Source organism: Microtus pennsylvanicus, chromosome 17 (assembly GCF_037038515.1).
Source record: "Microtus pennsylvanicus isolate mMicPen1 chromosome 17, mMicPen1.hap1, whole genome shotgun sequence".
Taxonomy (NCBI): domain Eukaryota; kingdom Metazoa; phylum Chordata; class Mammalia; order Rodentia; family Cricetidae; genus Microtus; species Microtus pennsylvanicus.
In genome coordinates, this window is record NC_134595.1 from 13,329,984 (window position 1) to 13,354,808 (window position 24,825).

The 24,825-nt window shown below is 38.2% G+C and overlaps 1 protein-coding gene across 1 annotated transcript; it reads right to left on the bottom strand.

Moving 5' to 3' along the window:
- Positions 1-1,612: 1,612 nt before the first annotated feature.
- LOC142836864 (uncharacterized) lies at positions 1,613-6,458 on the bottom strand. The gene is made up of 4 exons (XM_075951520.1): positions 6,345-6,458; positions 6,087-6,147; positions 1,968-3,960; positions 1,613-1,636 (listed from the first exon to the last, which is right to left on the bottom strand). The coding sequence occupies exons 1-4, from the start codon at positions 6,376-6,378 to the stop codon at positions 1,613-1,615; spliced, it is 2,112 nt and encodes a 703-aa protein (XP_075807635.1). The 5' UTR covers positions 6,379-6,458.
- Between the last annotated feature and the right edge of the window lie 18,367 nt (positions 6,459-24,825).

A 24,825-nucleotide genomic window follows, 5' to 3' on the forward strand; every position in this document is an offset into this window, starting at 1 on the left:
GGATGTGTTTCTTTGGCTGGCCCATTTACCCTATACAAAGAGCTTCATATACTCATTTTTACCATGAGTTTCTAAATAAAAATCATATAAAAAGGGCATAATGCTTGAAAAGATTGTTAACACTGCAAATTTATTTCTATAGAAGAAATACTCTTGTGTTATAGGCAGAGGATTCTTGTTCATTCCTGTCTCCCTAGACTGTAATAATCACATAGAATATCTATTAATTAAAACACTGCTTGGCCTATTAGCTCAGAATTTTTTTTTTTTTTTTTTTTTTGGTTTTTTGAGACAGGGTTTCTCTGTGGCTTTGGAGCCGGTACTAGAACTACCACTTGTAGACCAGGCTGGACTCGAACTCACAGATATCCACCTGCCTCTGCCTCCCAAGTGCAAGGATTAAAGGTGTACACCACCACGGCCCAGCTAGCTCAGGATTCTTATTAACTAACTCTGACATCTTTAATTAACCCGTTCCTATTATTTTGTATTTTACCACAAGACTTGTGATTTTCCAGTAAGTTTCCAGGGTATTGCTTTCTTCAGCAGATACATGGAGTCTGACTACACTTTCTTTTCTCCTCTGTCTCTGTGTGGAATTTCTGTCTTGCTCTATTCTGCCCTGCCATAGACACTGTTGTTTTTTTTTTTTTTAAAAATGCTGCCAGATCCCCACGGCAGTAGGCAGCAGAAATGCTATAGGTCCCAAATGGTGGTAGCGGGCCATGTGGTGGCAGGCAGCTGGCTCTGGGAGCAGTCAGTCCCAGGCAGAAATGGCTGCCGGTCCCGAGGTGGTGGAAGGCAGTGGGCCCTGGAGCAGCCAGTCCCAGGCAGAGACAGCTGCTGGTCTCAGAGCAGTGGTGGCTGGCCATATGGCAGCAGGCAGTGGGCCCCAGGCAGAGAGACACATGGCAGGCGGGCAGGCAGAAGACAGAAACATGGATAGACAAGACATGCAGGGTGAGGTAGAATGTTTATTCAGGAGGTTATGGAGGAGGAAGGGTGAAGGGGGGACAGAGAGAGAGGGAGAGAGGCAGAAAGAGATAGAGAGAGAGAGAGAGAGAGAGAGAAGGGGGGAAGCAGAGAAGTGGGAAGAGAGGCAGAAGCGAAGCTGCCTCTCCAAGAGCAAGATGGAAAAGAGAACAAGCTCAGGCATGAAGCTGAAAATCAGCCTGCATCAGCAGATGGGGAGGGGAGTGGGTGTGGCTTGTCTCTTAAAGGGACCAAAACCATAACAGACACAAAGCAGCTTCTTTATTAAACAATGTTAACAAAATACATTCACAGAATACAGAGGGGAATCCCAAATCACTGTGTAGCTGATTATAAGAGTTTTGGCTAAAGATCTTACCAAATACTTTATAATAAGAAGTCCTCAGTATCTTTTTCAGGTACTCAATATCTACTATAATATACAAAGATTTTAACAGATTGTTGCATACAAAAAGTTTTGCTCTTATATAAAGTATAAAATTTGATCACACTGAAAACATTTATAGGATTATTCTGCAATATGAATTTTCTTATGATTTAGATTATTCATACATGCAAATGCTTTACCACACTGATTACATTCATAGAGTTTATGTCCAGTGTGTGATCTTTCATGCATTTAGAGTACTGTGAAGTGAAAAGGCTTTACCACACTCATTACATTCATAGGGTTTCTCTCCAGAAAGTGTTAGTTCATGTCTTTGAAGATGACTGTGATAAACAAAGAATTAACACATTAATTACAGTCATAATGTTTCTCTATGGTATGGGTTTCTTTTATGTTTTCGGAGACTACCTTGACATGCAAAGGCTTTACAACACTGATTACATTCAAAGGGATTCTCTCCAGTATGGATTTTTTTTTTTGTCTTTGGGGACTACTGTGATGAGCAAAGGCTCTACCACTCTGGTTACATTCATAGGGCTTCACTCCAGTATGGCTTCTTTTATGCCTTTGATGATCTGTGGCATGCAAAGGCTTTACCACAGTAATTACATTCATAAAGTTTCTCTCCAGTATGGGTGCTTTTAAGTCCTTGTAGATCACTGTTATGTGCAAAGGCTTTACCACAGTGATTACATTCATAGGGTTTCTCTCCAGTATGGCTTCTTTTATGTCTCCGTAGATTACTGTGACGTGTAAAGGTTTTACCACAGTGATTACATTCATAGAGTTTCTCTCCAGTATGGCTCCTTTCATGAACTTGTAGATGACTCTGTCGTACAAAGGCTCTACCACACTTATTACATTCATAGGGTTTCTCTCTAGCATGGCTTCTTTTATGCCTTTGAAGAAGACTGTATTGTGCAAAGGCTCTACCGCACTGATTACATTCATATGGTTTCTCTCCAGTATGGCTCCTTTCATGAACTTGTAGATGACTCTGTTGTACAAAGGTTCTACCACACTGATTACATTCATAGGGTTTCTCTCCAGTATGGGTTCTTTCATGACTTTGTAGGTAACTGTGGCATGCAAAGGCTTTGCCACACTGACTACATTCATAGGGTTTCTCTCCAGTATGGCTTCTTTTATGAGTTAGGAGATTACTGTGACGAGCAAAGGCTTTACCACACTGATTACATTCATAGGGTTTCTCTCCAGCATGGCTTCTTTTATGTCTTTGTAGATGACTGTTATGTGCAAAGGCTTTACCACAGTGATTGCATTCATAGGGTTTCTCTCCAGTATGGGTTATTTCATGACTTTGTAGATAACTGTGGCATGCAAAGGCTTTACCACACTGATTACATTCATAGGGTTTCTCTCCAGTGTGGCTCCTTTCATGACTTTGTAGATAACTGTGACGAGCAAAGGCTTTACCACACTGATTACATTCATAGGGTTTCTCTCCAGTATGGATTCTTTCATGAACTTGTAGATGACTGTGTTGTGAAAAGGCTTTACCACACTGAATACATGCATAGGGTTTCTCTCCAATATGGCTTCTTTCATGCCTTTGTAGATGACTGTATTGTGCAAAGGCTTTACCACACTGATTACATTCATACGGTTTCTCTCCACTATGGCTTCGTTCATGACTTTGTAGATAACTGCGGCGTGCAAAGGCTTTACCACAGTGATTGCATTCATAGGGTTTCACTCCAGTATGGCTTCTTTCATGAACTTGTAGACGACTGTGTTTTGCAAAGGCTTTACCACACTGATTACATTCATAGGGTTTCTCTCCAGTATGGGTTCTTTTATGAACTTGTAGATAACTGTGGCATGCAAAGGCTCTACCACACTGATTACATTTATAGGGTTTCTCTCCAGTATGGCTTCTTTTATGTGTTAGGAGACTACTGTGACGAGCAAAGGCTTTACCACACTGATTACATTCATACGGTTTCTCTCCAGTATGGCTTCTTTCATGGACTTGTAGATGACTGTGTTGTGCAAAGGCTTTACCACAGTGATTGCATTCATAGGGTTTCTCTCCAGTATGGCTTCTTTTATGTGTTTGAAGACTACTGTGATGAGCAAAGGCTTTACCACACTGATTACATTCATAGGGCTTCTCTCCAGTATGGCTTCTTTCATGAATTTTTAGATGAGTGTGATGAGCAAAGGATTTTCCACACTGATTACATTCATAGGGTTTCTCTCCAGTATGGATTCTTTCATGAATTTGTAGATGACCGCGTTGTGCAAAAGCTTTACCACAGTGGTTACATTCATAGGGCTTCTCTCCAGTATGTGTTCTTTTATGCATTTGACAATGACTGTGATATGCGAAGGTTTTACCACATTTATTACATTCATATCGTTTCTCTCTAGGGTATGTTCTTTTATGCATGTGAAGATGATTGTGATGTGAAAAGGCTTTACCACACTCATTTTCTTCATAGGGTTTCAATCTAGTATGTGTTTTCTCATGCCTGTGAAGATGACTGTCACATGCAAAGGCTTTAACACATTGAGTATATGCAGAAGTTTTCTCTCTACTTTGACTTCTTTCATGCCTACAATGATAATGGTACATGTGAAAGCATTACTACAGTTAATACATTGTTTAATTTTTTTATCTGTATAAATTAATTTTACAACTTAGTCCTATTTTAAGGAGGAATTATATGTTAAGGTTTTATCACCATGTTAACAATCTTGTTTTTCCCCTTCATTAAAGCTTGCTTTTCATCTTTAAAGATAACTGATATCAGCCTTTATTACATGGTTCACATTTACAAAATCTTTTTTTTTCTTTAAGGAAATTATCATGTATTTGAAGAGAACTGAAAAAACTCAGAGCTTCCCCACTCTTATTGTATTAATAAAGTTTTCAATACTGTGTGTGATACTATATTTTCTAATGAACTAGGACAAACAGAAGTATTTACACAGTCCTAGTACTCATGGTACTTTTCTGAAATGTGAGCTTATCGATAGATTAACAATAAGAGTAGAAAATCAATTACTTGTATACTTGTACTCAAATTCAACAAGTATACTCAGCATGGTGTAGGCTACATTTCTTCTGTCTATTCGGAGAGAGAGAGAGGTATGTTATACCTTTTCAGATCCCTATGCTCACGTGGTTTGTGTCCAGAGTAACATATGATATACCTACTCAAGGTAGAATAACAAATATAAGGTTTTCACATTAACTTCACAGTTTGACTTTATGTCCTCATAGACTTGTGGTATCTGGATTAAGGTCTCTCCACAACAGCTACCCGTTGATTTGCGACTCTAACTGCCCCCTCATTAAACTTAACAAGTATATGGGTTAAACTACTCTCTCTATGGACTATTAGTGTAATAGAGAGTTTTGCAGGTATACTTATCACATTTTCAACATGTATATGTTTTATAATATGAATAATATGAAATAAATGGATTGCAGTTTTTCACTATAGCTCTCATTGTACTCTGAATCAAATGGTAATATAGGTTAAGACATTGTTTCTTTGACTTCTTTCTTAAAAGAATGACTTGCCCAGTAATCTTGTCTACTTCCAATAGGAAGGAGGATAACTATATGCTTTCATTTGATTTCACCTACTTATGTAGTTTCTCTAGGATTATGAATTATAGGCTCAATGTCCTTTGTTTATGGCTAGAAACTAATTGTGAGTGAGTACAACCCATGTTCATCTTTTTGGGAAATAGGGTGTGGTGTGGGATGGGGGAAAGGGGAGATGGGATAGAAAAGTTAGAAGGGGAGGTTGGGGAGAGCTTGGGGGAATGGGATGGTTGGGATAAAGGAAGGGTGAATATGGGAGCAGGAAATCTTCATTCCGGGAGCTATTTTAGGGTTGGCAAGAGTCTTGACTCTAGAGGGGTTCCTAGGGGTCCAGAGAGATGTCCTCAGCTAGGTCCTTGGGCAGCTGAGGAAAGAAAGCCTGAAATGGCCTGATCCTACAGCCATACTAATGAATATCTTGTATATCACCATAGAACTTTCATCTGGTAATGGATGGAGATAGAGACCCACATTAGAGCACTGGACTGAGCTCCCAAGGTCCAAATGAGGAGCAGAAGGAGGGAGAACATGAGCAAGGAAGTCAGGACCGCGAAGGGTGCAGATACCCACTGAGGTGATGGGGCTGATATAACGGGAGCTCTCCAAGGCCAGCTGGATTGGGACTGAAAAAGCATGAGATAAAACCGGACTCTCCGAACATGATGGACAATGAGGGCTGCTGAGAAGACAAGGACAATGGCACTGGGTTTTGATCCTACTGCATGTACTGATTTTGTGGGAGCCTAGGCTGTTTGGATGCTCACCTTCCTAGACCTAAATGGAGGGGGAAGGACATTGAACTTCCCACAGGGAAGGAACACTGACTGCTCTTCGGATTGGAGAGGAAGGGGGAGGTGTGTGGGAGGAGGGGTGTGAGAGGAGGGGAATGAAAGGAGGGGGAGGGAAAAGGGACACAGGGAGGACGTGGAAATTTTTTAGTAAAAAAAAAAAAGAATGAATTGCAAGTGCAGTTCACCTATCTGAAATCAAGGTATACGATTTTGTAAGTATTTAATAATCATTGATGCACTTTATTATTTACACTGTTGCTTTACTTTATAACATATAGGATACATTACAAATTCTTCAGAGATACATTTGTATCAGGTTATACATGAAAATTACCTTTCATGTCTTCTAGAACTTTGACAATGTTCTTCAATATTATGATCTTTCCAACTGTATCCTAAAAATATAGTGCCAGAAAAAATGTATGTTATATTAAAAATTGTAAAAAAATTTAGTTTGCATTTGAAGCAAACCTTACGACCATGCCTGATTTATTTACCCCATTCTTTTATCTCAATAATATTACAAAAGAGTATCACTAACCAATGAATAGTTGTCTCCTTATTTGAAACATGAAAGATAATTAAGTCTTACCTATACTAGCGAGGTTCCTGTAGATCTCCCCCATCACATCTTTGTAGAGATTCTTCTGGGAAGGATCCAGCAAAGCCCATTCTTCCAAAGTGAAGTTGATATGCACGTCATCATAGGTCACTGCATTCTAAAATATCCCGTACATGTGTACAACAGAAAGCATGAGTTTGACAACACCTTTAATATATACTTCGTTGACAGTATAGTCATATAATTCTGGTGCTCTCCATACTTATTCCATGACATAGACATCATAATTTAATCAATGAGTCACTTTAGAAGCAAACTGAATAGGAGGTTCACCTCTGTCATATCTGAACCCTTTGAATGTTTCACATTGCAAGAGAAATGGTTACTAACCACCAATAAAAGATATGTAAACAGATCAACAGTACAGAGTTAAGGTAATAGAAATTGTATGAATGGTTATGTCCTAACTACAAAAAAGAAAAGTAAGGTGAAAAAAGCTGGATGCGTTGAATCATGCCTCTTATCCTTGCACTGAGAAGGTAGAGGCATGAATTTCTCTATCTGCATCTGAGTTGAATATAAGCCTAGTCTATGCCATCACTTCTAGGAAATTTAGAAATACATATTAAATACCTGTTTCACATAAAAAATGATAAAACAAACATTAAAGATAGAAATAACTCATAGATTTTTGCTGAAGTTTCAACAAAGAGTTATGCATTTACTTCAACTCTTTATTCATCAACCAGAAACATGACTTGCCCCAATTTAAACTGCAACATAAGTAAGGTTTTACTAAAGGCCTGGTATGTTTAAAAAGATACAAATGGACAAATGAAAACAATAGCAATTAATATGCTGATGACAAATAATCAACACAGAGCAGGAAAGATGGTTCAACAGTACAGAGTCCTCCTGGTCTTGCATATAGGTGGGCTCATGGGGGATCATAACTATCCATTATTCCAAGTTCAGGGTTTCTAGTACCATATTTTGATCAATATAAGAACCAGGTACTCACATGGTGCATATCCATGCATACAGGTAAAACACTCTTTTTAAAATAAAAATTCAAGACAAACAAACACAGGCAGGAAAAAGGGTATGCACCTGCAATCCAATGATTAGGAAGGCACAGGCAGTATTAATGTCATGAATACATGCCATCCTGAGAAACATAATGATACACACTCTGTAAAATTTTAAAATTCAAGACATGGGTGAAGCTCAATACAACAGCATATGCTTGATAGGAACAAAACCATCATACAACAATATAAAAACAAAAAAGCCAGGAATGCTGGCCCACCTTTAATCGCAGCACTTGGAAGTCAGAGCCAGAGGATCTCTGAGTTTGGAGCCATCATTGTATATATAGAGAGCTATTTTCAAGATAGCTAGGGATACATAGAGAAACCTTGTCTTCAAAAATAAACAAACAAAACTGAAAAGAGTATGCTACCAAACCACCTTAGCACTAGACAGCAGTTAATTCTACCGAATCTTATGTGATTTAGTGATAGAGTTCATAATGGTGGGGAAGATATGACAGCAAAAGAAAAAAACTGACTGTTTAGTTTCAACCACAACACAATAGGCACAAAGAACAGGAAATAGGTTGAGGCTATAGAAACTCATATTGTGGGATTCCCCTCTGTATGCTGTGATTATCACTGGTTAATAAAGGAAATACTTTTGGCCTGTAGCAGAGCTATAGGATCTTAGCGATCTTAGAGAGCTTGGAAAGGAATTCTAGACACTAAAAAAATGAAGCTTAGCTGCATTTATTTCCCCAGATGGGCTTTGCTTACTGATGACATGCTGTGGCTCTTTAAGAGAGGTTTTCCTGATTTAGAGGTAGAAATCAAAACAAAATCAATAATAAAAAAGCTGCGCCATTTTGAAATGACAGCATTCTGGGCCATATTGCCAGCACAAACTCTTACTCTTTCTGGAAGACCCGCTATGGGGTCTGTGAGCAGATTGCTAATTGCAACTTAGATTCCTTGTGTTCCTGAAAATGGGACAAGGTAAATGGCTCTCCGAGGCAGCAAACATACCTCTACTATGTTGGACTGGGTGGAGCAAGCTGGCAGGCCATATGGCACAGCCTAAGTTCATAAGTAGTCCTTAGCATTTTAAGAAGCACTCCTGAATAGTAAAAAATTACAGATACACAATAGGACAGATTCATACATAAAAGACCTCTAAATGAGACATAGTGTGTTTAAAAAATGTACATAGGCTTGGGAGAGAGAATGAAAAAATATAGTTATAAATACAAGTAAATGGTTTATAAAAAGTGAAATGAAGTCTTTAAAGGACAATACAGGCAGTCATAAATTAAAGGAGTAAATAGAATAAAATAAATATCACAAAGTAATAGAATAAAGACAAATAAGGCACATAAATATGGATTATATAGAGTGTTTAGATTATGTATATTATTGAGTTTTATTTGAATTTTTTGACTGTAAAGGAGTTAAGTAACCAACATATATGCTTTAAAGGTATGATGTCTTCACAATTTAGGTCTAAAGATTGATTGCTTTGGAAAAGAAGTTGTTCTTTTGTGTCCACAGAGGATGACAACCTGTGGAATACTTCCAGACTAATGTGGTTTGATGAATCAAGACTGCCCAAAAGGTCACTGTGAACACCCCTAAAAAAATCACTTCACCAAATAAAAAGCAGGAAGCCATTTAAAGAGAACTTTGTCCATATTCCCAAATGCTATTCATAAATGTTTTTTTTTACAATTAAAGGGGTATATGCTATAGAAATTTGCATTGGTATGGATCTGGGTTTATTGATATAATTTTTTTTTGATTTTGAGACAGGGTTTCTCCGTAGCTTCTTTGGTTCCTGTTTGGTACTAGCTCTTGTAGACCAGGCTTGCGTTGAACTCACAGAGATCCGCCTGCCTCTGCCTCCCGAGTGCTGAGATTAAAGGCATGTGCCACCACCACCAGGCTTATTGATACAAATGTAAGGTCAATTTTATTATATGCATTTCTGCTCTTGATTAAGCTACTGTATTTGTGCAGCTCCTTTTAAAATGTAATGTATAATTATGATATAGGTAAATAGAAAGTCATCTATAATAGTAATAGTCAAGTTTGTAGTCATGTTAGTTAGATTTTCTAGATGTACAGAGATGTATTTTAGATAGACAGGGATTCTTCAAATCTTTCAGAGACTGGCAGAATATGACATTTAAAATGTTTTAAGAGCTTAAGAGTTTCATGACAATGAGACACATCTGCTCCTGGCAGCACCAATCTACTGCAAGAGGATGATGGGCATTGAAGAAGCTCCTTATGAAGTTTGTTAGACATTTGGGCAAGAAACTACTCTTGCGTGGACTGCTTGATGAACTGGATATGTAGGACCCACAGAGAAATGACTGCTGAACTTGCCTAAAGGTGAGATGATTCTTCTGGGTTCCTGATTCATGAAAGACTCTGCCAGACATTCTGCAGGACACAGAAGAAACTGATGCACTTTTCCATTGCAAGACAGAACAGGTTTTCAAATTTTCTGCTTCCTGGAAATGTCTGCTGGATACTATGGGCCTGTGGGCTGAAGACTGGATGCCCCAACAACACAGAAGAATTTCTGGTAATTGTCCGGGCAACAAGATATCTGTCATTTATAGAGATTTAGAAGTTGCTTACAAGATACTTCCTGTTTATTTAGGTAAAATTATGTCCTTCTGGGGTCTTTGATGGAGTTGCAGAATTTGTAGTTGTAGTTAGTTTTCCTTAGTTACGATAAAAGACAAAATAGATAATAAGTATTGTAACTGTAATTCTTGCATGATACCTGTTTTGTTATGTGTAATTTTACTATGTTAAAATTACAAACTTCGTTTTCATCTAAACTGAAAAGGGGAGGTGATAAACGATTCCCTTATGCATGCTGTGATTATCTGGTAAGAAACAGCCATCTAGCAATACACAGATTAATAACAATGGGTTAAATTAAAATGTAATAGTTAGCCAATAAGAAGCTAGAGATAATGAACCAAGCAAGATTTAATTAATACAGTTTCTGTGTGATTATTTTGGGGCAAGCAGCTGGGAACAAACAAGCAGCTATCCTTACTATATCATATCACATCCCCAATGAGAAATTTCATCCAGAAAGGCTCCTCCTACTAATGGTTTCACAAGCAATCAAATGAAAGTTACCAAAAAGAGGCATATATTAAAATACATCTTCCTATCTGGGAGGTTTTTCATTCAATAAATTACATTCTGACCTGGGTCACTATAGGCTCCTGGTTATTTATCAGGAAAATTAATTTAGTCACTCATAGTCCACAATAGCCCCTACATTGTTCAAATGTTCAAAGTCTCTTCTGATGCTCATGACGATCATGTGACAGTGACTTGTCCCACAGTCATTCAGTCCCAAAGAAACACACAAAGGTCTACATTAATTATAAACTGGTTAGCCTATTAGGACAGGCTTCTTATTAACTAATTCTTACATCTTACATTAGTACATAATTCTTATCTGTGTTAACCACATGGTTTGGTACCTTTTATCAGTGAGGCATTCTCATCTTGTATCCTCTGCATGTGGGTGATGACTGCAGACTGAGCCTTTCCTCTTACCAGAATTCTCCTGTTCTGATCACCCCACCTATCCTTCCTGCCTGGTTACTGACCAGTCAGAATTTTATTAAACCAATGTGACAAATCTTTACAAGGTACAAGACCATTGTCCCACAGTAAGTAACATCTTGTAGAAATCAGAGAACAAAGTACATCTTTCCAACATACAATGGTACAGAATACCATTCACAATCCAAAGTAGAGAAATGGAGACATAGTGAGGGAAGATTGAACCAAGGCAAGACTGAAGCATAGCAGAACAAACATTAATTCTCATAGCTCTGTCTCAGATGCACAGGGCTTCAGTTTCAAAGGGCTTAGATGGCCCTATCCATGCATCTTCTCATACATCTCTCTCTTTGGTTTCTTCTACTCCCTATATTCAGCTAGCTCTCCATAGAAGATGTCTAATAGTTTAGGCATCTCTATATATTGTGGTACCAAACTGCAACCTAGGCTACCAAAATAAAACTCTGGCTGTTGTGGAATATTATTATTAAAATGTATTATATTTGTTTATGTTGTGAAACAATTGTTTCAATGATGCAAATATGTAATGCATTCTTTTATGTTGCATTTGTTTAATTCTGTAAAGATATGATACTGGGCTGGTCTAAAATGCATGTTTGGCCTAATGAACAGTCAATGGCTTGGTAGGAAAGATTAAGAAGGGCTGGAAGGCAGAGAGAATAAATGGGAGTGTTGTTTTTCTCCACAAAACTGACTTTTCATTTCTTTCTACACCGCTCATATTTTTTTTCTGCTGTAGACCTAAATAAATAAATAAATCAAAATACAATGTTCCCACATTCTACCCAGCAACAAAATCACTTTGGGTGTACCACATTTTGACCTAATTATGTTTGTTTCTTGCTGTGATTAAATTCTCTAAATAAAAGCATATGAGGTGATAAACAGGCTTGTTTGACTGATATTTCCAGATCACAAGCCACAACTGTGGAAGGTTAGGATAGAAACTCAAGTTAGGAACTAAATGCCAGAGACACAAGGATAAAAATGTTTACTGGCTTTCTTTCTTGCTTAGTCATTCTCTCAGATCCAGCTATCTTTCTTATCCCACTCAGTCACACTTGCTTAGTGGGTGATGACCTCCACCATCAGGGAAAGAGAAGAGCATTCCCAAATTAATCATCAATCAACACAATTTTCCCCAAATAGTAAGTAGCAATTTTGATCTGGGCAAAGCCTCAACTGATGTTCTCTCACATGACTGTAATCTAAATCATGTTGACAGCTGAAGCTAATGAAGGAAGAGATGAAAATATATAAAAAGATTCTTTTAACCACAAAATCAATATATTAACCATAACAAACACCAAGTTTTCATAACAAACATGTGTTTCCAAAAACACAGATTGGTCAAGAAATGGGAAAAGAGAACCTCTAAGATCAAGAAGAGAAAACTAAAACTGTCTCTGCAAAGAAACTTCCTAAACTAAGAAATGCTCAGGGACCTCATAATATACTATATTTTCTGAAAAAGAATCATGAAGATCTATCATTTTCCTAGAGAAACAACAATAAATTTAGATCATAATTCATAAAATAAAAGTATATATGGTATCATAGGCAAAACAAGACACAAAAACAGGCCTACAAATACATACCAGAGTTCCTTAAACAAGAAAGACAAGATACTAACAAAAAGTAAATAACAAGAAATCACTGGCCAGTAGTCATCCTGTGCACTCTAGTTCTCTCCTTGACTGATAATAGAAAATGGATTGGGTGAGGAGAGCTGTTCCACCAAAACTGGAAAATTTGCATAAAACTTTCAAATGTTTTAATTTTATACAATAGTTTTGATTACTAAAAGAATTTCATTCTGTTATAAAAAGAAAATTATATTGATTAAGATCACTTAGGAACCATTTTGTTTCTTATGACTGAAGATTGCCTGTAAGTCTGCATCAGAGTGAGGAAATAAAAACTTTCTCAAACCACATGCAATGTAAAAACATAGAAAAACCAGTATATAATTTGTATTATACACCTAAAGCAATTTGCTTTGCTCTAATTGTTTTAAGAGGCGGAATACTTTTGAAAAGAAGTTTATCCCCACATTTTGTGTATGTTTATGTGTGAGAAAGAATGTCTTCCATGTGTATAACAACAGAGGGTGTTATGTCAGATCCGCTGAATCTGGAGTAGCAGGTGGTTCTGAGCCTCCCCACTTGTATATTGGGATAGGAACAGGCCTAATAATTTCAAGTCAATGAAAAATTCTTAAAATATAGACTGTCATGAGCTGAGCAATACTTTAGCTATATCATTCTGGTTATCTATTGAGAAAAAACTTGTACAAAATTATAGAGTACAATGAAAATTAAGATGGTAGCTCCTCAGAAAATTGGGAATAGATCTACCCCAGGATGCTGTTGTACCAATCTTGGGTATATACCCACAGATGATCCATCCTGTAGTTACTGTTTTTTTTAATTTTTTATTTATTTATTTATTTATTTATTTACTCTTTGGCTATTTTGGGAGCCCACCATCCAGCTCCCAATTATATCACATGGAAAATTATTTTTACCTATGAATGCCCAGTCTTAGCTTGGTTCTAGTCAGCTTTTCTTAATTTAAATTATTGTATCTACCTTTCGCCTTTGGGCTTTTATCTTTATTCTATATACCTTTCTTTACTTCTTACTTGTGGCTAACTGTGAAGTTGGTCCCAAACATTCTCCTCTTTCTTTTCTTGGTCCTCAATCCTTCTCCCTTTTTCTCCTTTTATTTATTCTCTCAATCTGGCATCCCAACCTATCCCTCTCCTGCCCAGCTACTGGACATTCAGATCTTTATTAGACCAATCAGGTGTTTTAGGCAGGCAAAGTAACACAGCTTCACAGAGTTGAAAAATGCAACATAAAAGAATGTAACACACTATTGCATCACTAAATAAATATTCCACAGCATAAATAGATGTAATGTTTCACAACATTTCCCCTTTTGTCTAAATAAAAAAAACGAAAGGTTATAACTTTTCACTTTCCCCACAGCTGCTGTTTCCTTTTCATTAGCATTAAAACATTAAAATTAATAAACTACTGTGCAATCTATATCTAGGGGTATTAATTACCTTTCTCTGTTTATTAAGCATATGTTTTAGGAGGCCAGAAAAACATTAACTAGTTAATCTTTATCAATAAAAATTGGGAGTCAGATATCACAGGTAAAAACCTGAAAGATCAGAGAAGCAGTGAAGAAGACACCAGTGACTCTCTCTGTTCCATTTCTCTATCCAAAATAGGCAAGATCCTCTCTCAGCCCAACCTTATTACTTGTCTCCTTTCTATCCACAGTCCTCCAACTTCTATAGTATCATTGTAAGTAAATAGCTAGCTCTGTTGTCTGACTCCAAACATGCTTTTTTTTTATCAGAATATGAAAAAAATATATCACACAACACCCTGCAACCTCTTATATATCCCACTCTTGCTACTTCCACACTCCTATGCAGCTCTCCATGGAACATGTCCCATAGCTTGCGTATCTCAACATCTTGAAATCTGAAATGTGATCCAGTTTCATATCCACCACTTCATGTAATGAACCCTCAAAATCTCTTCTTCACTGCAGCTCTGACTCTGCCAAACATAGATGGGCAAAATAGTGATGACCTGATCACAAAAGAAGAATCCATGATCTTTATGTTTTGCATCTTTCATGTTTCCTGAATCAGTATGATATAGGTGATCCTGCCAAGATTTGATAGACTCTACCAAGCTTGGACCAAATTGGCTGCAAGTTCTATATGATGATGCTCCTGGGACAAGGAATTACTTTGAGTACTTCTTCCAAAAATAAAGGGCTTAGTTAGATGCAGTCTTACACTTCGAGCATCTTCCTAGGCTTCAAATGCACAGACAGGCTCTTTCCTTTAATGGTGCTAAAATTTTTGATAATCTCTGTACCTTTTTCACCACTAGACTGCCATCTGAAAATACCTAGTATTATTTTTCTTAAAAAAACAGACTTTTTCTGATGTAAGCTGTGAATATGTGCTGTTTTATTGGTTGATGAATTAACCTGTTTTGGCCTATGACAGGGCAGAATATAGCTAGCTAGGAAATCCAAACAGATACAGAGAGAAAGAATTCAAGAAGACTCCAGGAGCCGCAGGAGGAAAAAAATATGAAGTAATTAAGTCATGAATCATGTAGCAAAGCAGATATACACAAACTATGGGTTATGGGTTAATTTAAATGTAAGAGTGAGCCATTAGTAGTCTGAGTCATTGGCCAAATATTTATAATTAATATAAGCCTCTGAATGGTGATTTTGGAGGTGGCAGATGGGAGAGAAACTTGCAGCTATATTTGTCATCTCTTTCTTCTTCATTTTTTTCACTATACACCTGAATGAGTCATCAGTAATCACCATCCAATAGAAGCAATGTTTTGTACAGGAAATCAGTTTATTCCTTTGTAATTCTACCTACACACTTTCTCAAAAATGGAGAGAATAAGAAAGATTAGGACAAAGATTTCACACAAATGATCTCTAGATAAATTTTTCATGAAGTCTTCTAAGTACCTCTGCTTATGTATCATGCTAAGATCACCTGATACATAGGGGCCACAAGGAATAAATACAGACTTGGGCGGAAAGGCTACAGCAAGACAAGGCTTTGACTGTTTATTGAGGACAATCAGACTTTTCATTTATCAAAAACAGAAGATAGGCCGGGCGGTGGTGGCACACGCATTTAATCCCAGCACTCGGGAGGCAGAGGCAAGTGGATCTCTGTGAGTTCAAGACCAGCCTGGTCTACAAGAGCTAGTTCCAGGATAGGCTCCAAAACGACAGAGAAACCCTGTCTCGAAAAACCAAAAAAAAAAAAAAAAAAAAAAAAAGATAATGGCAATTTCTATGACCACTATAGTTATAGCTTCCAGGAAGATGTGGGATTCCCGTTTGTAAGCTGTGACTATGTTTTATTGCCATTGGTTAATATAAAAATCTACTTTGGGGCTGGAGAGATGGCTCAGTGGTTAAGAGCACTGCCTGCTCTTCCAAAGGTCCTGAGTTCAATTCCCAGCAACCACATGGTGGCTCACAACCATCTGTAATGAGGTCTGATGTCCTCTTCTGGCCTTCAGACAGAATATTATATACATAATAAAAAAATAAATATTTAAAAAAAATAATAAAAATGGGTTAATATGAGATGTAAAAGTTACTTGATAAGAAGCCTAAGCTATTGGATGTGCAGTCTTAAAATTAATACAATTTCTGTATAATTACTACAGGTCTGGACAGTGAGGAAATGACCAAGCAACCTCTATTTTTGGGGTTTTTTTATTTATTTATTTTTATTTCTTTCTTTTTTTTTTTATTAAAGATTTCTGCCTCCTCCCTACCACCGCAGAAACCTCTGTTTATACCAGGATATAATGAAGTTTGCAAACTATATAACATATACAGGATTAATGCGTAAATTTAATTGTCCTGTTAAGCATTCATGATTCCTTGACTACTAAGGGATTATACAAAAAAGCACAAATCAGCCTGAATGCTTCACTAGCTGAGAAAATTTACAAGTCTGTCAGGAACTCAGACATATATAGTGACCCAGGAACCATGAACTTTAATCTGAAAAACCTACGACATAGGTCTCTCAAGACAGTTTAGGTTAGGCCAACTCCAAGGCCTAAATAGCCTACTGCCCACTAAAATCCTATGACCTTGACCTCTACCAGCTGCCATTACTCTCAACATTCACATCTTCTAGTTCATACAGGAACAGCTGATTAAGCTCTTTGTCCAGTTTTCTGATATCTTCAGCATTCTTATGAGAGTCAACATTCCCAGGTCCTTTGCAGCAACAAAATCCCCTTTGAGTCCCATTTTTGTTCCACCTTTCTTCTCTGTTGCTGTTATTAAATTATGCAATCAAAAGCAACTCAGGTAATGAATATGTTTATGAAGGCGTAAGTCACAAACAATGCCACACCAATGTGGGATTATGATTAATAGGGTGATATTTATTTAAACGGGAAAAAACTTACAGATCACTGTCCCAGGCAACGGCCCTCTACGCAACGCAACCAGGAGTCTAGTCGCCGGCGGAGCAGGAAGTGAAGAGAGAGAGGAGAGGGAAGTGGCCGCTTTTTTAAAAGGAGAGAGACCACGCCCCAAGCGGCTGGTATCTCAGCTTTGATAGGCTGGAGGAGTGGGAGGACCTCCCGCAACACCTCCCCCTTCTGTTTAAATAAGAGAGTTCTAAACCTACTATGAAATTATATACAATAAGTACAAATATCCTATTCTAACTAGCTTAGGTCTTGTATAATAAATAACTTGGCCAAGTCATGAGAGAAAGTAACTACATTTATATAGTCTTCAACCCCATCAAAGATCTGAGAAGGGAAATAATGTTACCTGGGTAATTAGGAAGTTCAGTAAAACAACTTCCAAAACATGCAACAAATCACAGAGACAACTAGCTACCTAGGCAATCACCCAAAGTCACATTAGCAGCGTTGAAGCAACCAACTTTGGCTAAGGCCTAACATAACTGACACACCATTTTCAAAGGCAAGCAACTTTTCAAAACTATCTTACCCTGTCTTGGCAGGATAAAACAGTCCTGTTTTATCCATTGATGCATGCTCTGTATCTTTGTCGGTGGTTGAGGTATGGGCATTTCTTTGCCCCAAGGCCAGTTCTGCCAAAAGGAAATGCTCCAGGTGGAGTGTCTTTGGTGCTCAACATTCTCTTGGGAATAGAGTGGTGTTGCCAGGAGCAATTGTGTCTCACTACCACAAAACTCTGAGTTAGATTAAAGGCCATTTTCTACAGCTCTTTGAAGAAGTTGAAGATTATCTATCTATACTGAGTATAATCTCTATATATCTAAAGAACCTGATTAGTCTAATTATAAATGACAAACTTAGATGACTATTAGTCTATATAATTCTCAATATCTATCTAACTTAAAGACTAAGACAATAAACGACTGTGAAACAAATGAGGACAATGACCTCCAAATATAAACAATGTACAAATATACATTGCAGTAGGTAAATATATATCAATACACAAACATTATATAAGTATCTTAATCAGAGGTAGAAATGTACACTGCAATATGGTAAATATATACAATATATATATATATATCAATACAATATATGTCAATACATAAAAAATGTTTTAAACAGAGGTAGAAACATGAATGCATACAATAGTCAATACAATTTAACTTTGTATCAATATACAAGAATCTATATCAATATATTTGTCTAACAACAGTAACTCACAATTACAAATCTATTATCCCATCATCCCTCTTTTTTTTTTTTTCAAAATGATCCCTGAGCTTATAAAATTCCTCCCCCAACCCTCAATCGTATACTAATTATAATCAACCCCTAAATGATGTCCCTAAACCCAAGGGCAAACTTTACTGGGAGAGGGGACGTCGTCCTCTAAAATTACTTCCAGCTGTCATAGGGGCGACGTTCTTTCTGGGGGATCCTGTGAAAGTAAAATGATGGTTAAATTTCAAGATCAATGTCTTTTAAAATTGCCAATAGTCTCTGAGTAAATGACGCCCAGACGTGTGGCTAACTAAACCCACTTAAAAAACCTGAGAAGGCTTAAAAATAAGGGAGAGAGCATTTAACACAGATTTTTGCTGTTTGTTGGTGGCGTGCTGTAGAGAGATTTCCTGATTCGGCAACAGCAGCAGAAAAAACGCTGTGTCATTTTAAAGCGCGGCTTCCTGGGGCTGTGCCACCAATGCAAACTCTGGCTTTATGTTGTGTTCCCACTTGGGATCGGAAGGAGAGTGCTCTGAGACCGTGCTGATGGTTCTCAGCGCTCCCCGCCTGCACCTGGGCAGACGGCCGAATCAGGCTTAGGCAGGCGGAAGAGCATGGCGGATTCCTGCCGCCATACAGGGATGTGTTTTCAGACTGCGCAGTGCTCTGCGTGTCAGATTTGGATGTAATTTGGATGAAAAGAATTTCTGTGCTGCATGCTCAGTCTCAGAATTAAAGTGCTGAGTGCCGCTCCTACCTGGTAGCCCCAAGAGGCTTCCTGACTCAGCTTCAGCTGCAAAGCCTGCAGCTCATTAAGAGGTCCTGCCACGAAACACTTAAACGGTGTTGATGAAAAGCTGAACGCATGCTTTTCGGTTTTCAGCCGTAGCAGGAAAAAAACTGCGCTGTTTAAAAATGCCGGCTTTCTGGGCCATCCTGCCAGGGCAAACTCTGACTGTTTGACGCAGGAGGGCCAGCTACCGAGAGAGTACTTGAGTGTTGTCTGTTGTAGCTCTCTGGTTGGCAAGGACCTTGAAAAGCCAGTTGTGGCTATAAACATGGCTACAGCCATTACCTCAGCCATGAGGCTGAAAAGCTAAGGATCCAGCCGTCAAAGCCACGCCTTTAGTCCTACTGAGATTGCTTGGTAAATTAAAGGCTCTTGTGGTCAGAAAAAGAGAGATATACAGTAAAGAGAGATTCAAAGACAGAGAAAATTTCTGAATGGTTTAAAGTGTGTTAAAAATATATGCAAGCTGAAAGTTGAAGTTCTTAAAGCAAAAAACAAAAAAAGGAAGAGAGTTGTTGTGTGTACACACCTTTAATCCCAACACTTGGGAGGCAGAGGGAGATAGACCTCTGTGACTTCAAGGTGTGGTAGCACACGCCTTTAATCCCAGTGCCTAGAAGGCAGAGACAAACAGATGTCTGTGAGTTCAAGTAGTAGCAAACACCTTTAATCCCAATGCCTGGGAGGCAGAGACAGGCGGATCTCTGAGAGTTCAAAGACAGCCTGGTCTACAGGGTTATTCCAGGTCAAAGATATGCGCTCAAAAAAACAAAAACTTAATCTAGGCATGTCTCAGATTAGATTCTTAAGCGCCTAATGATTTAAAGGCGCAAATCAAAAGTGCTCCTGGATAGTAAAAAATTGCAGATTCACAATAGGACAGATTCAGACCACTGAATGAGTCACACTGTTGGATGAATGTACGTAGGCTTGGGAGAGAGAAGAAAAAGAATAAAGAGAATAAAGTTAATGGTTAAAAAAAAAGTAAAAGTAAAGTCTTTAAAGAGGCAGAATAAAGTAAAGTGATAGAGTAAAAATAAGCCGCGTAAAGATGAAAAATTCACAGAGAGTCTGGATTCTTTGTATTATTGTGTTTTCTTTAAAATTTTTGACTGTGAAGGAGCTAAGTACAGAGAGACATTTCATTACATGGGCTGCCAAGCTAAACCAGAATGGATATAAGGGTATTACGATTTCAGAATTTGGGTCTAAGGATATGATGCTTTGGAGAGAGTCTTCTTTTGTTTTCACAGAGGATGAGACTCTATGGATTTCTTCTATTCCAATTTGGTATGATGGACCACGTCCTCCTGAAGGGTTGCTGTGAACATCTTCAGAAAATTGCTTTGCTCAACTGCCAACTGAGATAAACCTGGCACACAGGTTACACCCTAAATAATCTGATTAACGACGCCCCCATTCAGCAGGAAGCAGTTTGGAGTGAAAAAACTGCGCCCATGTTCCCAAATATAGTTTATAAATGTTCTTTTACATTTAAAGGGGGAAATGATATAGGTATGAATAATTTGCATTGGTATGGATTTTAAGGTCAATTTTGTTATATGTATAAATGTTTCTGATGTAACTTTTACTTGATAACTGTTATATGTAATTTTGCTATGTTAAGGTTAAAGCCTTCCTTTTTTTGTTTAAACAGAAAAAGGGGAAGTGATGTGGGAGTGTCATATATCAATCTGTTGATTTCACTGGCTAAGAATAAAGAAACTGCTAGGCCCATTGGATAGGCCACCCTTAGGTGGGTGGAGTAAACAGAACAGAATGCCGGGAAGAAGAGGAAGTGAGGTCAGACTCCACAGCTCTCCTCTCCGGAGCAGACTCTTCAGAGAGACGCCATGCCCCAGCTCCGACCCAGGATGGACTTAGGCTAGAATCTTCCCGGTAAGCGCACCTAGGGGCGCTACACAGATGATTAGAAATGGGCTAAATTAATATGTGAGAATTAGCCAGTAAGGGCTAGAGCTAAGGGCCAAAGCAGTGTTTAAATGAATACAGTGTCTATGTAATTATTTGGGGCATAAGCTAGCCGGGCAGGGCAGGCGGCTGGGGTTTTGGGGACTCAACTCCATAGCCCCACCGCCGCTCCCCTTATTACCACAATAATATAGTTTGTATGTGATTATTTTGGTTCTGGGATGCCAGAAATGAACAAGCAGCCTCCCCCAACATGTTTATTTGGTTGTTAGCCCTATTTTACAATTCCTCCTTATGAGAGCTTAGGATAGATACTCAAGCTAATAACTAAAGGCAAAACATGTGGAATCATTGTTTTCTGGCTTTTCCTCTTGCTTTGTCAAGGTCTTGTGCTCTAGAGCTAGCTCTCCTATCTATCCCAGGGCTGCTTGGTCAGAGATATCACCAACTCAGTGGAAGAGCCTTCCTACATCAATCAAAATCAACACAATCTCTAAGATACCTTAGTCAGATATTCTGATCTATGCATACTCTCAATTGGTATTTTCTCAGATCACTCTAAGCTATGTTATGCTGACAGCTGAGGCTAATTAGAGGAAAGAGGTAATACTATACAAGAGGATTTTAAAGACCCAAAGGCAAGGTACTAATCATATCGATCACTTCAGTAGCCAAAACACATAACAGGAAGATAGATATTCCAGGAAATGGAAAGAGGCAAACATCTAAGATAAAGAAGAGAAAACTAAAACTGTCTCTCCACAGAAATGTCCCAAACCAACAAAAACTCAAGGAGCGCAAAACATGAGAAATCTGAATACAAAATTGGTGAGACCTTATTTTCCAGAAAATAAACAGTATAGTTAAACAACAATGAGTAAAATTAACAACATGGATGGGGGGCACTGACAAAGACACAAAGACATATTATGCTCCTTTAAATAAAAACTACAAGATTCTAACCAAAGTCAAACACTAAGAAATCACTGACCAGCACTCATCTTATACACTACAGTTCTTTTTTGTTTTGTTTTGTTTTTAGTTCTTTTGATTTTTCGAGACAGGGTTACTCTGTAGCTTTGGTGCCCGTCCCAGAATTAGCTCTTGTAGACCAGGCTGGCCTTGAACTCCCAGAGATCCACCTGCGCTACCACCACCCGGCAACCCTTCAGTTCTTTATCTTTTACCAATAATAGAAAATTGCTTGGGCGAGGAGCGCTGTTCCACCAAAATTGGAAAGATTCACTTAAAACCTTCTCATATCTTAACTTTATAGAAAATAGTTTTGACTACTGATAAAATTTCCTGATCTTATAGTAATAAAAGTCTATTAGGATCACTTAGACACCATTTGCTCCCCATGACTGATGACTGCATGTAAGTCTGCAATCAGAGTGAGGAAATGGAAACATTTAAAAACAAAAATCAAGATAGCAGATTTTTAAAGAATCAGTGGACACCTACAGCAACTTGTTTTACTCTAATTGCTTTATAAATCACAAGAACTTTTGAAAACAAGTTTATTGCTATTTTTTGCATATGTGCGTGAGTGAGAATGTCTTCCATATGTATACAAGTAAGAAAAAAGATGGGTTCAGATGCCCTGGATCTGAACTGGTATATGAGCCTCGCAACTTGAGTATAGGTATCTGAATTCAGGTCACCTCCAAAATGAATATGTGTTGAGCCACCTGCCAACATTCATAATAATTTTTATCCAATAAACCAAAAGGCTCTCACAGATTAACAACAATAGAAAAAAAGCATAAACAAATAAATACATGTAAATAAATGATCCTTAGAAACATGATGCATCAAAATTAAGATGATATGTATGGTAAATTTACACCATAAATACAGTACAATGGAAATTCCCAATAATTTTTAACAAGAAAGCTGATTACAAAACTACATTCATGTTCAAGCACTCATACTAATCAATGGGATTATGAAAAAATAGTGCACAGATTGACATAATATAATATGACTTCTTTCTGGGTGGTGGTGGTACATACCTTTAATCCCAGCACTCAGGAGTCATAGACAGGAGGATCTCTGTGAGTTAGAAGCCAGCTTGGTCTACAGAGCAAGTTCCAGGACAGGCTCCAAAGCTACAGAGAAACCCTGTCTCAGGGAAAAAAAATCACCACAACAAAGCTGATCAATCAAGAATGTGTATGGTATTGGGGAAAGAATAAAGAGGATGGAGAAAAAGCCAAGAAAAAAGGCAGGAAAATACAATCAGCTATTAACCAAAGGACCAAAGGAAACTAGTCAGGAAACGTGTGATCTTGACCAATGATACCCAGCTGCCTATGATTCTGTGTATAGAAATTAAATAAAGACTTCACAATTTTCACAAAATATTTCAAAGTGACCCTTAAACTGTTGTTTCTGACACTCTAGCTACTGGTATTTCTTCCAGAGAGGCCCCATGCTCTAGAGCTCTCTCTGCAAAAGTGATAATCTCTTGCTATGGTTCTTTAGGCCCTTAGACCTCCTTGTGGTTTCAGGAAAACCCAGCCCCATTGATGCCCAATCTCAAAACAATATAGAATAATTTCTGCTTCCTGTCAAATGGATTATAGCACAAGGTATAGATTCTGCTCTGTCTTCCTGCCCAATACCATACACACCTAAGAAACCACTGCAGCTCAGAAACTCCCTTTGTCCCCTGGAACTAAACATCACTGAATCACACCACTGCAGCTAGTGGTAGCAGAAAGTTAGAAGCATTTTAATCACGTATTGCTAAAAGACAATCAACATCATCATAGTTCTACCAGCTTTTAAACTATTTCAAATATTTATAAGACAAACTTGAAAGTAGACTGCAATATTCAGAAGTTCTAGAAGCCAGATTATCAGTTTTCAAATCTGTCTTCCCACTGCACACCAAAAGCATGTCCCTGTGTGTACACTGGACAATGATATTACAAGCACTATAGACTACCAGGCCAGTGCTACAGAGTCTTCTTCTCCCAGGAAATCCATACAGAGGAAGGCTCAGAGGACAAGGAGCCCTGACCAGGTCATTACATAGAGCAACAGAACCACAGCCTGGCTCATGGTCCATCCAAACCTCAGCAGAAATGACAGCTCAACAGACCTCCCCTGAATGCACTACACTCACTATGGCATAGCTTGTGTGTGGTCTTCCTTAAAACTCATCACAACAAAAGTAGAGAAGAATCCTGGAGAGAACCTGCAAGCTACCTGCCACTATTCTTCCTGATTGCTAAGACTTCCCAGAGTCCCTCATTGGTTAAGGCCTCCCTGCTGGGTCTCAGACTATGATCAGCTCCCTTAATGGGTGAGCAGAGATGAAATGACTCAGAGAGCACAGCACTTCCCGTTCTGCCCTTCCAGCCCAGTAGGCAGGGCCCTAGTCCACAAAGTCTGTATTTTAGTAGACATTCACCCACTTTCCTAGAGCGTACCCTGACCCTCATCCAAAGCACATTCCATTACACACTGAATGTGCAGTGCAGCCAACCCATGGCCTCTCACCTGGGAATGCTGCAGCCAAACACAGGTCACATTCACAACAGTTGTTAAAGAAAAATGGCCATAAATTAGAAGATAATAATGGGCCTTGTAAGGCTTGGGGACAGGAAAGAGACTGTGGATATGATATAATCTCAAAAAATTATTTGAAAAAGTTGAAACAGGTTTTATGGCCATGTGCTTCAGAAACTAGGGATTTATATAAGAGCACATCAAAGATTTCTTAAACCTTTGGTCTCAGGTTTTTTATATTTAAAACCAGTAAAATAACAGTCCTGTTAGGCAGTGCTATATTTTACTCAATCTATTTTGGTTGAACTACTGCAACTATAGCAATTTGGTTTAATGAGAAGGTCAGTTCTTTATCC